Source organism: Pyxicephalus adspersus, chromosome Z (assembly GCF_032062135.1).
Source record: "Pyxicephalus adspersus chromosome Z, UCB_Pads_2.0, whole genome shotgun sequence".
Taxonomy (NCBI): Eukaryota; Metazoa; Chordata; class Amphibia; order Anura; family Pyxicephalidae; genus Pyxicephalus; species Pyxicephalus adspersus.
Genome location: NC_092871.1, coordinates 400,483 through 413,197, shown reverse-complemented (window position 1 = coordinate 413,197; position 12,715 = coordinate 400,483). Strand labels below are relative to the sequence as shown.

General features: G+C 49.3%; 2 protein-coding genes across 2 annotated transcripts in view; one reads left to right on the top strand and one right to left on the bottom strand.

The window, feature by feature from the left end:
* The window catches only part of ARHGAP35 (Rho GTPase activating protein 35), a 14,656-nt gene extending 3,739 nt beyond the window's left edge, over nt 1-10,917 (bottom strand). Inside the window, exons 1-5 of the mRNA XM_072431956.1 lie at nt 10,753-10,917; nt 3,384-7,282; nt 882-1,026; nt 488-565; nt 268-399 (exon numbers count right to left, since the gene is read on the bottom strand). Of these exons, the coding sequence (XP_072288057.1) occupies nt 268-399; nt 488-565; nt 882-1,026; nt 3,384-7,058 (4,030 nt within the window). The 5' untranslated portion in view covers nt 7,059-7,282; nt 10,753-10,917. The remainder of the gene's footprint in view (nt 1-267; nt 400-487; nt 566-881; nt 1,027-3,383; nt 7,283-10,752) is intronic.
* AP2S1 (adaptor related protein complex 2 subunit sigma 1) lies at nt 8,160-12,606 on the top strand. Its single transcript, XM_072430628.1, has 4 exons — nt 8,160-8,313; nt 11,736-11,878; nt 12,189-12,248; nt 12,322-12,606. The coding sequence occupies exons 1-4, from the start codon at nt 8,160-8,162 to the stop codon at nt 12,421-12,423; spliced, it is 459 nt and encodes a 152-aa protein (XP_072286729.1). The 3' UTR covers nt 12,424-12,606.
* Nucleotides 12,607-12,715: the final 109 nt, after the last annotated feature.

Below are 12,715 nucleotides of genomic sequence, written 5' to 3'. Positions count from 1 at the left end.
CTATGACAGGCAGGCCAGGGGGTCCCCGGTAATGTCAGTAAGTAGGAAGAGTCCCACATGACAGGCAGGTCAGGGGGTCCCCGTCAATGTCAGTATGTAAGAGGAGTCCTCTATGACAGGCAGGCCAGGGGGTCCCTGGTAATGTCAGTATGTAAGAGGAGTCCTCTATGACAGGCAGGCCAGGGGGTCCCCGGTAATGTCAGTATGTAGGAGGAGTCCCCTATGACAGGCAGGTAAGGGGGTCCTCTGATGCTTTTCTCTACTCACTGTATGCATCTACCAGCTCAGTCTGGAGGTTATATGGCACCAGGGGGTCTGGCAGCTCAGCAAAGAAACTTTTCAGGGCTCCTGCCACGGTGTTGATGGTGAAATCCTTCTCTGCCAGGTCCAAGTTATGATCTGCAGGATGAAGGTTGAAATATAAATGATGGGTCCCATAAATGAGATCCCTCCCCTCACTCTGCCATATTGGCTGTAAAGCACTCACCTTGATCAAACTGCCTCTGCAGCGAATCCATTTCTGATTTATTCCCACTCACTCTGTAGATCCCCTCAGTGCTCATTCCTGGGGAGAGGAAAGAAATCTATATAAACCCCAGCAAGGAACCAATAGTATCGCTCTGTTTACTATCACAGTCAGGACCAACAGAACAGGAAACCCATCCTATGGACAGAGCTGACCGGATGGATAGGTGTCATATAGGTGACATCTGGAGAAAGTCAAGGTGACCATCACAAGCGCAAGAGCTGATAGCAAAGAGAACAGGCTGAGAATTCACCATTATCATTCACACTGGTGAATGGTTCACTTTTTATTCTGATACATCACGTTATAGAAACTACATGCAGCCTGGTCACCTATCTGCTTCAAGGACACTTACCTGTGGTCTCAATGTACTCCACACACTTCTCAATGAACACTGGGATTGGTCTTTCAAGGGTCACCACATTAACCAGCGGCACCCCAAAATAGTTGCTCTCCCAGGTCTGTTTGGTCAGAGATGGTCGTAGTTTGGGGGCTCTTTTCTGTGGGAGAACAAAAGAAAATGTATTCAGACATTGCTGAGATTCCCAATACAGAAATGTAGAAATTCCCAGTTTTTGCAATATTTTAGGTTTATGGTAGCAGGGGTCCTAGTTATGCCGGGAAGGAGTTGGGGGAGGGGTTTCTCCGGGTTATGCCGAGGAGGGCGTTGGGAGGTGTCCGTGTTATCCCGGGGTTGGGGTTCTGCAAGGAAGATTCGGCAAAATTCCATTCTACCTGACCAGACAAGTACAAAGCTGGGATATAATGGACAGCGCTGGGCTTTGGGGGCTGTAAATTGGTGAAAATGATGTAAAATGGATTTGGTTGGATTATTTCCATTTTGTAGAAATAAGCAGAGAGGTCCCTGTGCTGCTCTCCGAATGCAGATTTCCCATAAGGAACCCAGGCAGTGCCAGCAATGAGTAAGCAGCAGATCTCTCCCGCATACTGCTGCCATCTTAAGCAGTAAAATTTATTTCTATGGGTCACCTCACATGTAGAGCAGCAGAATGCCCAGCACCATCACTTCTACTTTCTCCGATTTCTCTATCCTTGGATTCCAGGCTCCTCGGTGTGTATCCAATGGCCAGACAAACCCAACACTGACCCCCCATAAAATGCAGGGGTGCAGTGACATGATGATGTCAGAGGCTGCAAGGGACAGCAGGGAAGGGGGAAGGCGGAATAAAATACAAATGTATTCATATAAATCCCTATACATATGGATACCGGGACCCAAACAAAGAAACCACCCCACAGATCAGTTGGATTAAAGGTAAGGGTGCTTCTAAATGTTGATTCCACCTGGGTTAGAGTAACCCCTACAAATACTTGTGTAATGTTGTCCTGCAGGCTTTTTACCCTCCCTAGTGAGATATCAATACACACCCATTTCTTTCCTTCTGCAAGCTTCCTAATCATCAATGTTATCACATTGTACAGGAAGACATAAAGGGCCCCCACAAAAACAAGTAATAGGCCACTGCATGGGCAGCTCATAGCTGAGCAATGAGGACATCACCAATATCTTCCCATTAGGGGATGAGAAACAATGGCTGCACCTTGGCTTTTATCCTCCTGGCTCCAAAACTCTGAGTGCATTTTATTATTTGTGAATATTATTAAATGAAATTGTATGTTTTATATAAGGAATAGACTGCAGAGATGGAGACATAATCCTGTACAAAGCATTGGTCACACCACATCTGGAATATGCAGTCCAGGTTTGGGCCCCAGTTCACAAAAAGGACATTGTGGGATTGGAGAGAGTGCAGAGAAGGACAACTAAACTAATAAAAAGAATAGAGGAGCTCCGCTATGAGGAGAGATTAGCTGAACTGAATCTATTCTCCCTTGAGAAGAGACGTATAAGGGGGGATATGATCACCTGTATAAATATATACGGTAGAAACTCTGTTATCCGGCACCCACAGGGAAGTCGGATTCCGGATAACTGCAGTTTCTGGTCATCTGAGGTTTCCTTTTCTCAGCCATTCAGCACTGAACTTGAATGGGGAAACTTGTCCCGATTCACCTCTGAATGGCTGAGAAATGGGAAACCCTTATTATGCTTGAGCGGTCATCAGGGTTTCCTTCTCCTCAGCCAATCACAGAGCGGAGCAATCAGCAGAACTCTGCTATCTTGATTGGTCCAGTGGCATGAGTTCAGCATCCCAGAACACATACCACAGATCGGCTAGGGCTGCAGGAGCAATCAGGAGAGCGGAGCTGGGGGGTGCCGGTTATCGGAGTTCCAGATCATTGAGGGTTCTACTGTAAATGGCCAATATAGAGAACTCTCTTCCTCATTATTCACTGTAAGATCATTACAAAGCACAAGGGGGCGCTCTTTGCGTCTGGAGGAAAAGAAGTTTAAGCTCCGGATAAGGAAGGGATTCTTCACTGTAAGGTCTGTGATAATGTGGAATCGGCTCCCTCTGGAAGTAGTTTTAGCAAGTTCTATAGATTGCTTTAAGAAAAAGCTAGATGATTTCTAGAAGCACAGAATATAACTGGGTATTAAAGCTTTGATTTATAGATAACAGAGACTGCTGATCCAGGGAACATCCGATTGTCTCATGGAATCAGGAAGGATTTTTTTCCCGTTGGAGCAAATTGAACCCGGGGGTTATAAGGGTTTTTTTTGCCTTCCTCTGGATCAGCTATCTCCATAGGGTTTTATATCTGGGATATGTTTATTTCCTAGTGGTTGGACTTAATGTCTTTTTTTAACCTATGTAACTACGTGATCACAGTCTGAGGGCCAGCACAAGGTGTAACCTCAATACAATGTATAATGAATGTAAAAATAAAACCTCTCCTTCCTAGAAGTATAAAACGGTCATTATTACTATACCTTAGTGGTTCTTCGAAGGCTGCGCAGAATGTTCCTCTTCCGGGGATCCTCACCATCAGCCTCATAAGAATTAGTAGTGTTGTCTTTTGGCCCCTGGGTTCCAATCTCGTCCTCCTTTCTCCTGATTGGTCCCAGTTCATCATCACTGCCCACACTCAGGCTGCTGCGATAGCTGGAGAACTTGCCGAGTTTGGCACACTTGGTCCGGTACAGGACTGGTTTGGTCACTATGGATGCTTTTCGTGCTCTCTCCAGAGAGTTTGTGTCCATGTCACTATCAGAACCGTTACCGCTGCCATTGGACTGCGGCTTGTTAGTGTTACGGATGGTGATGATTTTACCTTGCGTGCTATCGTGAGGCACAGAATAGATGTTCTCCTCCTGGTTTCTGGGCTTCACCACTGAATCCATGGGCTCAGCATAGTCCGAAGGATCAAAGGCTTCTGACGGGGGCCAGGTGATGGACGTCAAGGACCTCCTGTGAGCATCTCGTGAGCCTGGATCTAGGTAGGACAGATCCGGCTTGGAGATATCAAATGGGATGGGAGGCTTTGGTTTGAGGGGTGGAGGTACCTTGTTGTTAAGTCTACTCTCTAAGGTGCTCATGACAGAGATAAAGGGGAGGCTCTCGCTGTCCTCCAGTTCTCTGGCCAGTTTAGAATGGTCTCTAGTATGTGCAGCAATGCTCAGGTCCTCTCTAGGTAGGATGTGCTGAGGAGATGGGTCCAAGTCATCCTCAGAATCATGCAAATGAGAATTGCAGAGAGGAGACCCAGCGCGAGGTGAACTAAAGACCTCTTCTGTAGTGCTACATGCTTCTGCTGTATTGTCATACATGTGTGAAGCTTCAATGATCACTTTCTTCTCCATTACATCCTTGAAGAAAGGGTAAAACATGTCCATCTTTGCTTGCCCCGGGCCGCAGGGTAACAACAGGAATTTGCCCTCGATGTCCTGAGCAATTTCCTCTCCTTCCACCAGTTGGTCTCGGGTTGCATTGTCCAGGACTGTAAGCGAGCCTTCGGTCAGAGCGACGAGCTGGACAGGGACGATGTCTTGCACCTCACAGAGAAAGGCGCGCAGCATGGCCAGGGAGGCGCGGCGCTTGGCTGCATAGAAAACCATGTAGCCGTGTACCAGTCGCGTCTTGCGGATGTTGAAGGAAGCGTGATAGGACAAAATGAGTAGCTCCAGCCGCCGCTTCTGACTACCTATGTGCAAGTCCAGCAACACCGATAACCCAACCCCAAACTGCGAGGGCCGATAAGTGTGAGGTTTGAGGGCGTTCAGTACATCTTCCAGGTTAAACAGATCCCCACACATGAGACATATGACAATGCGAAGATCACAATCCACCAGATCCTTGATGCTTGGCGTGGTGGTTACAAGGTTCATATTACGTTTGGAATCGAGAAGGTCACGCAGAATCTTAGTAATCTGTTTCTCGTTTATGTTGCGGCCGTAACCCAATCCGGTGGATGCGGCGTCTAAGAGTTCGCACTGCAGCCTGGTAGCGATCTCTTTGCCCTGGTGAATGAGACTCTGGGCCGTCTCTCCACTCATATCCCCTCTACGATTGACTAGAATTAATGTCAGATATAAGTTAAGCAAATGGTTTTCTTTTCTTCCCAGACTGGACTCTCGGCTCTTTTCGATACTTTCTACCACATAGGACAGGGACTCTTTGGAGTTGTAAAGGCAGAGGCATCCGTGGGGCACAAAAGTTGAGGTCTGAAACGAGTTGACTGGAAGGCGGACATTGCCTTCGATGGGACGCAGAGACAACTCGTACATCTTCCCATCAACCACATACTTATCATCGTTAGTGCACAGAGCACGGATCTCATTGGCCAGTTCCCTCGCCAATCCGTCTTTTCCAAGTATCACCAGATTAATTCTATCCACATTGGGATCTTTAAAGTGGCGGTCGTATGGATAACTGCACCTGGAACTGAGAAGCTGCTCGATTTTAGTGTCTACACACAGAGGATTGCTAGGACAAGTGTCTTTAGTGGGGTGATAGACAAAGTGAATGTGTTTCAGGATGAGGGCGTCTCTTTCTGCTTGCAGTTTATGCAAAGCTTTGAACCTTTGTTCTTCTCCTAGCACTTCCTGGATGACCCCCATTTTCTCTTTGCTCGGCTTGGCATCTAACTCCAACTCGTAAAACAATTCTGAATATTCTAATAAAAGTTCCTGGAGCTCTTCCTTGGCTTTGTCAATGATCTCTTTCTGGTGTTTACTGTAAATGTCCATGTACACCGGTTCCTCCAGCCACTGATAAAACTCCTCACTCATAATGAAGCTGCGGGCTTCTTCCCAGGGTTTACCCGGGGTGATAAATGGAGATGAACCCAAGTTTTCTTTGAAGGATTTTTTCATTTCTTCCTTCTTTCTGGCATTTCTCAGTTTATCCAGGTGTGTATAATACACATCTGCAGCAGGCTGAGTCTCCAAAATGTCGTAAGGTATGCGGTCATCTTCCATGTTATCTATGTGGCTTGTTAGGTCCCAGGGCATGTCCTCTAGGACCACAAACCACTGGGAGAAGGCAGGCTTTGTCTCCAGCATGTTGGCTACTTTGGGCCAGCTGAGGTGGTCAATTTCATCCAGGTCAGGCACGAGGGCATCTAAAGCACGTGGTAGAACAGATAAGTAGACCCTGCGGCGGCGGTCGATGTGGTCCTGTCTTAGCCGCTGAATGTGTTGCTGAAACAGTTTCTTGGCTTTATCGGTGCCTTCCAGGTAAACGTAATCCTGATATTCATTGCTGCTCTGCATGCGCCGACTTACACTTAGCCAAGTCTCGTTGTGAGATTTCACCACACGGCCCACCAGCCATTCATATTTGTCCTTGGCTGCCGCGATCTGTTGGCTCTGCTGCTTTAAAGCCTCAAAGTAGGGAATGATCTTGGACTTGCCGCGGCTTTTGTCGATAAGCTGGATGAGAGCGGTGTAAGCTAAGTCGACATTGACATTTGATCGGGCCGAAGTTTCCACAACTTGCACGTTCTTTTTATTGAGCGCAAAAGCGTGAGCGTCCCGGATGTAGCGCTCGACGCCCTCATCGCACTTTGTCAGGACCAGCAGGATGGGTTTCTTGGTCTTGGCCAGCTGGGTGTACAGGTTGGAGACAAATTTTAATTGGTCGTCGAAGTTCCTGTTCATCCCTCGGCTGACGTCTACGCTGAGGAGGAAGCCGTCTATCTGCAGTTTGCCCTCGGGCATCTGTTTCTGCTCAAAGTCCTGCTCCAGGCCCAGCTGGTCCGTGCAGAAGTACATCAGCTTTTCGGCAGAGGCCAGTTTGGTGGAGGCGGCTCGCTTGATGTACGGCTGCAGGGCTGTGCTGCGATGAGGTTGGAATGTCTGATCATCGATAAATTCTGTCTGTTCCACCACGTGCACTTTACAGTCCACACAGTCCTCCAGCTGACGGGTAACCTCGCCCCAGTACAGGAAGTGGTCATTGTTCACTACACGTCCTCCGAAGTCGCTAGTGCTCAGGACGGACGTGTGGTCCAAGTGGAAGTCATCGGCACTGGGACGTACAAAGCGGTTGCACAAGCAGGACTTCCCGATACCGCATTGGCCTTTCTCCTTTTCTGTGCCGGAGAGGCCCACCACACTGATGCTGTAGGTGGGCACGCGCACATCTTGTTTCCGTGCCATCATCATGGCGCAGCACTCATCCTGCCCACATTAACAGCCACTGAGGTGAGGCTTGGCAATGCCGCCCCATGCAAAGGCTCCCAGTATGGACGTGACGGCCAGGATCGCAATCTTCCCCATGCACCGACGTTACTACGGGCACTGCAGGTTACCAGAAGGAATTTGGGCTCCTCGATTCTCCAGTCTCTGAATGCCGGCCATAGACCGCGGGCATGATTCTCGGGGGCAATCTGAGGGGAAAAGAAAAAGATTCAGGGTTAGAAATACTGTGAGAGAAATCACTGCACAGAACACAAATGGCATCTACAGCAACCTACCAACCCCTACAAAGCAGAGCCGCATTAGCTGCATAGGGTTTTCTGTGAGTACAGAACATGTCTGTTGGTCCTGCCAAAAATCCCCTGACATCCTGTGCACAGAAGAGAAATCTCTCTGCATGAAGTTCAGGGATTAAGTGGGGCAGATATGGCCGCCATATGCAAGGACTGGTGTGAGGCAATACGACACATCTAAGGCCCAAGCTTTATGTATGAATGAGGAGTGAGAGGGTCAGGCCCTCTGCAGGGTGTTTAATACCATTTGTGTCCCCATTGCACCTCCTCAAAATCAAATCCAGAAGTTTGAGTTGTGAGCAGAAGAATAGCAGAGAGGAAATCATTCATTGGGGGCACTTTTCCCGGTGACAACAATTTCCTCTCATTTACTGTTGTGTCTGCAGCCAGGAAGTGAAGTAAAATCTCCTCAGAGATAGAGATCGCAAATATAAAAGCATGACCGAGGTTCAGTGCATTGAGGTCATTGTGAACCCCAGAGCTGCCCCGATTCTCTGGAATGGTCTCCTCGTCCTATTCGGCTTGTTCCTACTTTCTGCTCATTTATAACCCAACGCTTCCCCCTCACCTACCCGTCTTCTGTCTCCTAAACCCTCCCCCACCATTCCATCTCCCCCTCCTATTGTGTGATACTTCCCCCACCTCCTAGATTGTAAGCTCTTCTGTCCTCCCCTCCTGCTCTCCTACTGGAGGCTATGGAAATGCCGGCACACAGCACAATCATCACATTGGTTCTTCATAATTCAAAATATTCAGCCAACAGCTGAAGGGCCACATGGCGTCAATTCAACTCAATAATACCAAAAACCAACAGCAGGACCCCAGGGATGAGCGCAGCGGACGCAGAGGAGATCCTACAAACACCACGAATCAAAACCTGGAACTGTACATTCCTGTGGAGGACACACATACGGGAGATGGCTCTGGAGGTCACATTGTGATGGCTGCATACAGGGGATGGATCAGGATGAGGTCACATGATGCAGATGTATTACAGGTTCTCTTTATGGTAGCAGCGTGGATCCTGCCATTGCTTGTCTGTCCTGCTGATCCGTTCTATGACATAAGGACTGGGCTTACATTATTCACAGCAGACATCTGATTGGTTGGCTGGGGTTACTGCACCCAATTATCCTGCACGCTGTGATGTCACACAACGGCCTCACTGCAACGTGCCCCCCCCCCGACAGACTTTTCTTTCAGCACACCCCTAACTATTCCAGCCCCGCCATCTTTGTGATGTCATCAGAAGCAGCCAGCCACACCCTGCACATGTGGGAGTCCCGTGTATTACACATGTGACATGTATGGAATCTGCTGCCGCATAGGTTACATGTGAATGGGGGAATCTGGAGGATTCACCTGCCAATCACATTCACCTAGGTGAAAAAACAGAAAATGTGAGGATGCAGAAACAAGCATTGGGGAGGGGTGAATGTGACACCTGTGGTGAAAGGTCGGTGGCCATGGTGAATCTGACCTGCAGAGGATTCCTCCCTGGAATGTGAACGTTCACACATAATGACAGCAATAAAATCTGTCACATGACACAAGGTGCAATGAGTCAGCTGAATCTGCCAATCACTCTGCACTGACCAATCACTGCTACTGAGCCCCGCCCCTGACTCCACCCACAAATCTACTCCCATCCACAGGTCACAAAGTCCATGACCCCGGTGAATCCTCTGCAAAGCTTTCAGGAATTCCCTGACATCCTGCAGCAAGCATGTAGCCAGCAAAGTCTGAGGAGGATAATAATACAATCAGACCCCAATACCCCCGACATGCCATGTTTTCAGGATCTCCCCATATAAATTCCTGATCCACCAATCTGAAAGCAGCAAGCGACATTGACACAGCTTATAACCTGCTCATGCTGTGTGACCCCCGGTGTGAGAGGGCAGAGAGGTCACCCCCAACATTACTGCCCCAGGGGTAGATGTGCACACCCTGTCACAGGGCTCCTCCCACAGAATGGCAGCTCCACAATGATGGGGACAAAGGTAACTCACCAGGAATTCAATAGAACACAGCCAGGGGCCCCACACAGCTCCATCGGGGGCCCCTGAGGGCATCACATCATACAGCGGTTACAATGGCCTCTCTGAATCCCAAGCACTGTTGTCAGCTCTGATCCATTTTCCTATTCTGAACTACAGTGCACCTCCCCCCTCCTCCGTAAGGCTTAGTACAGGAAGTCAGCAGCTCACTGGATTTCTGGCAGAGTCATTGGTTTTCTCCGCAGCATTGAAAAATAAAAGTTCATCCATGGGGGGATGGATCTCCTTCCCACGAGACGTCTGCTGGTCACATTTGTGTCTGGGCTCACTGCAGGTGGATTCCCCCCACACCCAACCTACACCTGACACTACAACCAATCACAATGCAGCTGTAATTTACAGGTCTCCTCCTATGGCCTCGCTGTATTCACATGTCACCCCGGGGTCAGCAGGTGGGGACCCTAAAATGTGGAATGTGGTGATGGCAATGGAACATGTGAGGTGATGGCAGGCAGTATGCAGTGGCGGCGTACAGAGACGGGTGTGGGGTGTATGAGGGCAGAATGCAAACAAATATTGGGTGAGAGAGCCGAGAAAGATCCGGGTATAGGGGGACACCATAATGGGAGCACTGGGGGTAAGTGCCCAACCTACCGGGCATAGGGAGTGCCATACAGGGGAGTTGTGTTTCCATAGGAGGGGGGATAAGACATTAGGGGGCCCCTGCTGTACAAGCAGTGAATGATTTATGATGGGGTCACCCAGACGTCTATTTTCATGTAAAGAAATGGGGGCAAACCATTGGGGTGGGGGCTCAATGTGTTTTTATGATTGGGGTGCAATGACTTGGGGTGTAAACAGATAATTCCTTGGGGCTAAACATTCAATACAGGGGGGGCGGGTGAATAAATTAGGGTTACACCCAGTGTCTGCAGTAAAGGGGTGAATACAATGTCTGGGGTAATAGGGGTAAACATGGGGCATACAATTCTGGGGTTGAACATTTGGGTACTCGGGGTGTGAGAAGTTGGGGGCAAATATATTGGGGTACACACAGTGGCTGGGGTAAAAGGGGTGAATACATTGGGGCAAATATATTGGGGTGAATTCATTTAGGCAGACATTGTCTGGGGTGAATGTATTGGGGTGAATACAATGGCTAAATATTTTGGGGCAGACAATGTCTGGAGTGAATAGTGTGGGGTTACACCCAATGTGTGCGGAGTAGTGGGCGAATACTTTCCCTGTCTGGGGGTGAATCCTCTCCCTCACGCCGGTCTCTTCCCCTATGTACATACAATGTTTCCCCCGCCCTGACATGTGAGCCCGCAGAGCGGGTGTGCCGCCCCTCCCTCCGTCATGTCTCACCCGGGTGTGGTCGGGTCACCGGCCTAGGCCTGGATCCGGGTGACTCGGGTGTCGGGGAGCCCCGGGCCGCGGTTTCCGGGTGTATCCGGGTGACTCGGGAGTCTCCTCCTGTAATGGCGGCTCCTTCCTTCCGGCGGGCGCGCGGGCGCAGGCACGAGCAAAGCAGAAAGGGCGTCGGGGACGCGCCGGGAGCGCCAGCGGAAGTCGGCCATTTTGCTACCCCCGTTCCCTATTTTCTTCAAGGGGCGCTGAAGCCAGCGGAAGTGACGTCACCGCCTTCCTAGCGCTCCAAAGTCCTGCCAGCTCCCTCTCAACAAACTTTATTCATAACCAGACACTGACACAGACGCTGACTTTTCTCACCTATGTGATCCCCACCTACCACGACCCTAATATTACCCCAACCTTAAAGGCTAATTGCCACCAAACCATAATCTGAGCAGTAGGTGAGGAGCCTTTATGGGAGGTGGAGGAACCCCATAGAAGTGCATTTTTACCAGACTGAAATAACACCTGACACCTCAGGGGAGGGGCTAGTGATTTCCACCAATAGAGAGGGGGATGAGAAGAGGCCAATCTGAGATCAGCTGTATTAACTATGACAACCACTGCAGCTCCCCACCAAATACCCCTTACCTATAACTGGCCCCTAGGGGGTAAAGGGATCAGCACCTTCCCAGGCCCATAGATGTTTCCCTTCTGCCGGGTGCCTCGCCCTATGGGCCGCTATTTTTTTACAAGCCGATGAGAGCTGAGAGAAAAAGAAGAGATTTCCAACTTCCTGTCTCAGGGTGACAACACTGACTGTGCTGGGTCTATGGAGGAGAAGAGTCCGGCCTTTGCAGCGCTGGGTCCCAGGTTGGAATTTCTGCCAGGACACATCTGCATGGAGTTTGTAGGTTCTTCCCATGTTTGGTGGGTTTCCTCCCTCATTCCAAAATCATGCAGATAGGTAATTGGCTTCCCTCTGAGAATTGCCCTAGACCAGGGGTCCGGATTTCTTCCATTACAGTTCAGGAACTTTAAGATCATCTATCGCCGTTATGCCGGTCTGTATTTCTGTATCTGTGTGGATGTGACGGACAATAACCTGGCGTACCTGGAGGCCATTCACAACTTTGTAGAGGTGAGGGATGATTGGTTGGGGGGGTTGGATGGACATTGGGGTATATGGAATGCCATATAAATTCTAACATCACCCCTCCCCCCCAGGCTGGTGATATTGGGGGGGGTTGGATGGACATTGGGGTATATGGAATGCCGTATGTATCCTAATATCACCCCTCCCCCCCAGTGTCCATCTATAGGTCCGGGATGATGGATTGGATGGGAATTGTTGGGCTGATGCTGCATCTGTACAATCAGATTGTACATGTGTGGCCCTGGTGACATCTGCCCGCTGATTGGCCGGTCTCACACGTCTGTGTTCTCTGCAGGTGCTGAATGAATATTTCCACAATGTGTGTGAGTTGGATCTGGTGTTTAATTTCTATAAGGTGAGTCCCACCATCCTCGGTCTGTCTGTGGTCATTGCAGCACGCCTCATTCTAACGTTCGGTCCCCTCGCAGGTTTACACCGTGGTGGATGAGATGTTTCTAGCGGGAGAAATTCGGGAAACCAGCCAGACAAAAGTCCTCAAACAGTTGCTGATGCTGCAGTCCCTGGAGTGACCCCTGACCCCGGTCATGTGTTTCCTCTTCCTGTCATGTGACCACATTCCAGGCTCATATCTCGCCCTCGTGTTATTATCAGGCCGCCCTCTGCGCGCTCCGCCCCGTGATTGGGGGACATTACTTTATTATTTTTATTTTGTACACTAAATGTGAAAGGAATAAAATGTTCCTTGGATATTATGAGGGGAGGACCATTCTTTTCTGTGTTTTATCCCTATACAATCTGATTGTACAATCTGCTGTAGATTGGAGTTTCTGTGGGTTGTTTGTCTCTCCAATTATCTCTATA

Excerpts from the sequence above, each read along its gene's own strand:
- AP2S1 (XM_072430628.1), top strand. The coding sequence starts at position 8,160 with ATGGCGTCAATTCAACTCAATAATACCAAAAACCAACAGCAGGACCCC. Across the intron at positions 11,879-12,188 it reads CCATTCACAACTTTGTAGAG|GTGCTGAATGAATATTTCCA; the intron begins GTGAGGGATGAT and ends TGTTCTCTGCAG. Across the intron at positions 12,249-12,321 it reads TGGTGTTTAATTTCTATAAG|GTTTACACCGTGGTGGATGA; the intron begins GTGAGTCCCACC and ends GTCCCCTCGCAG.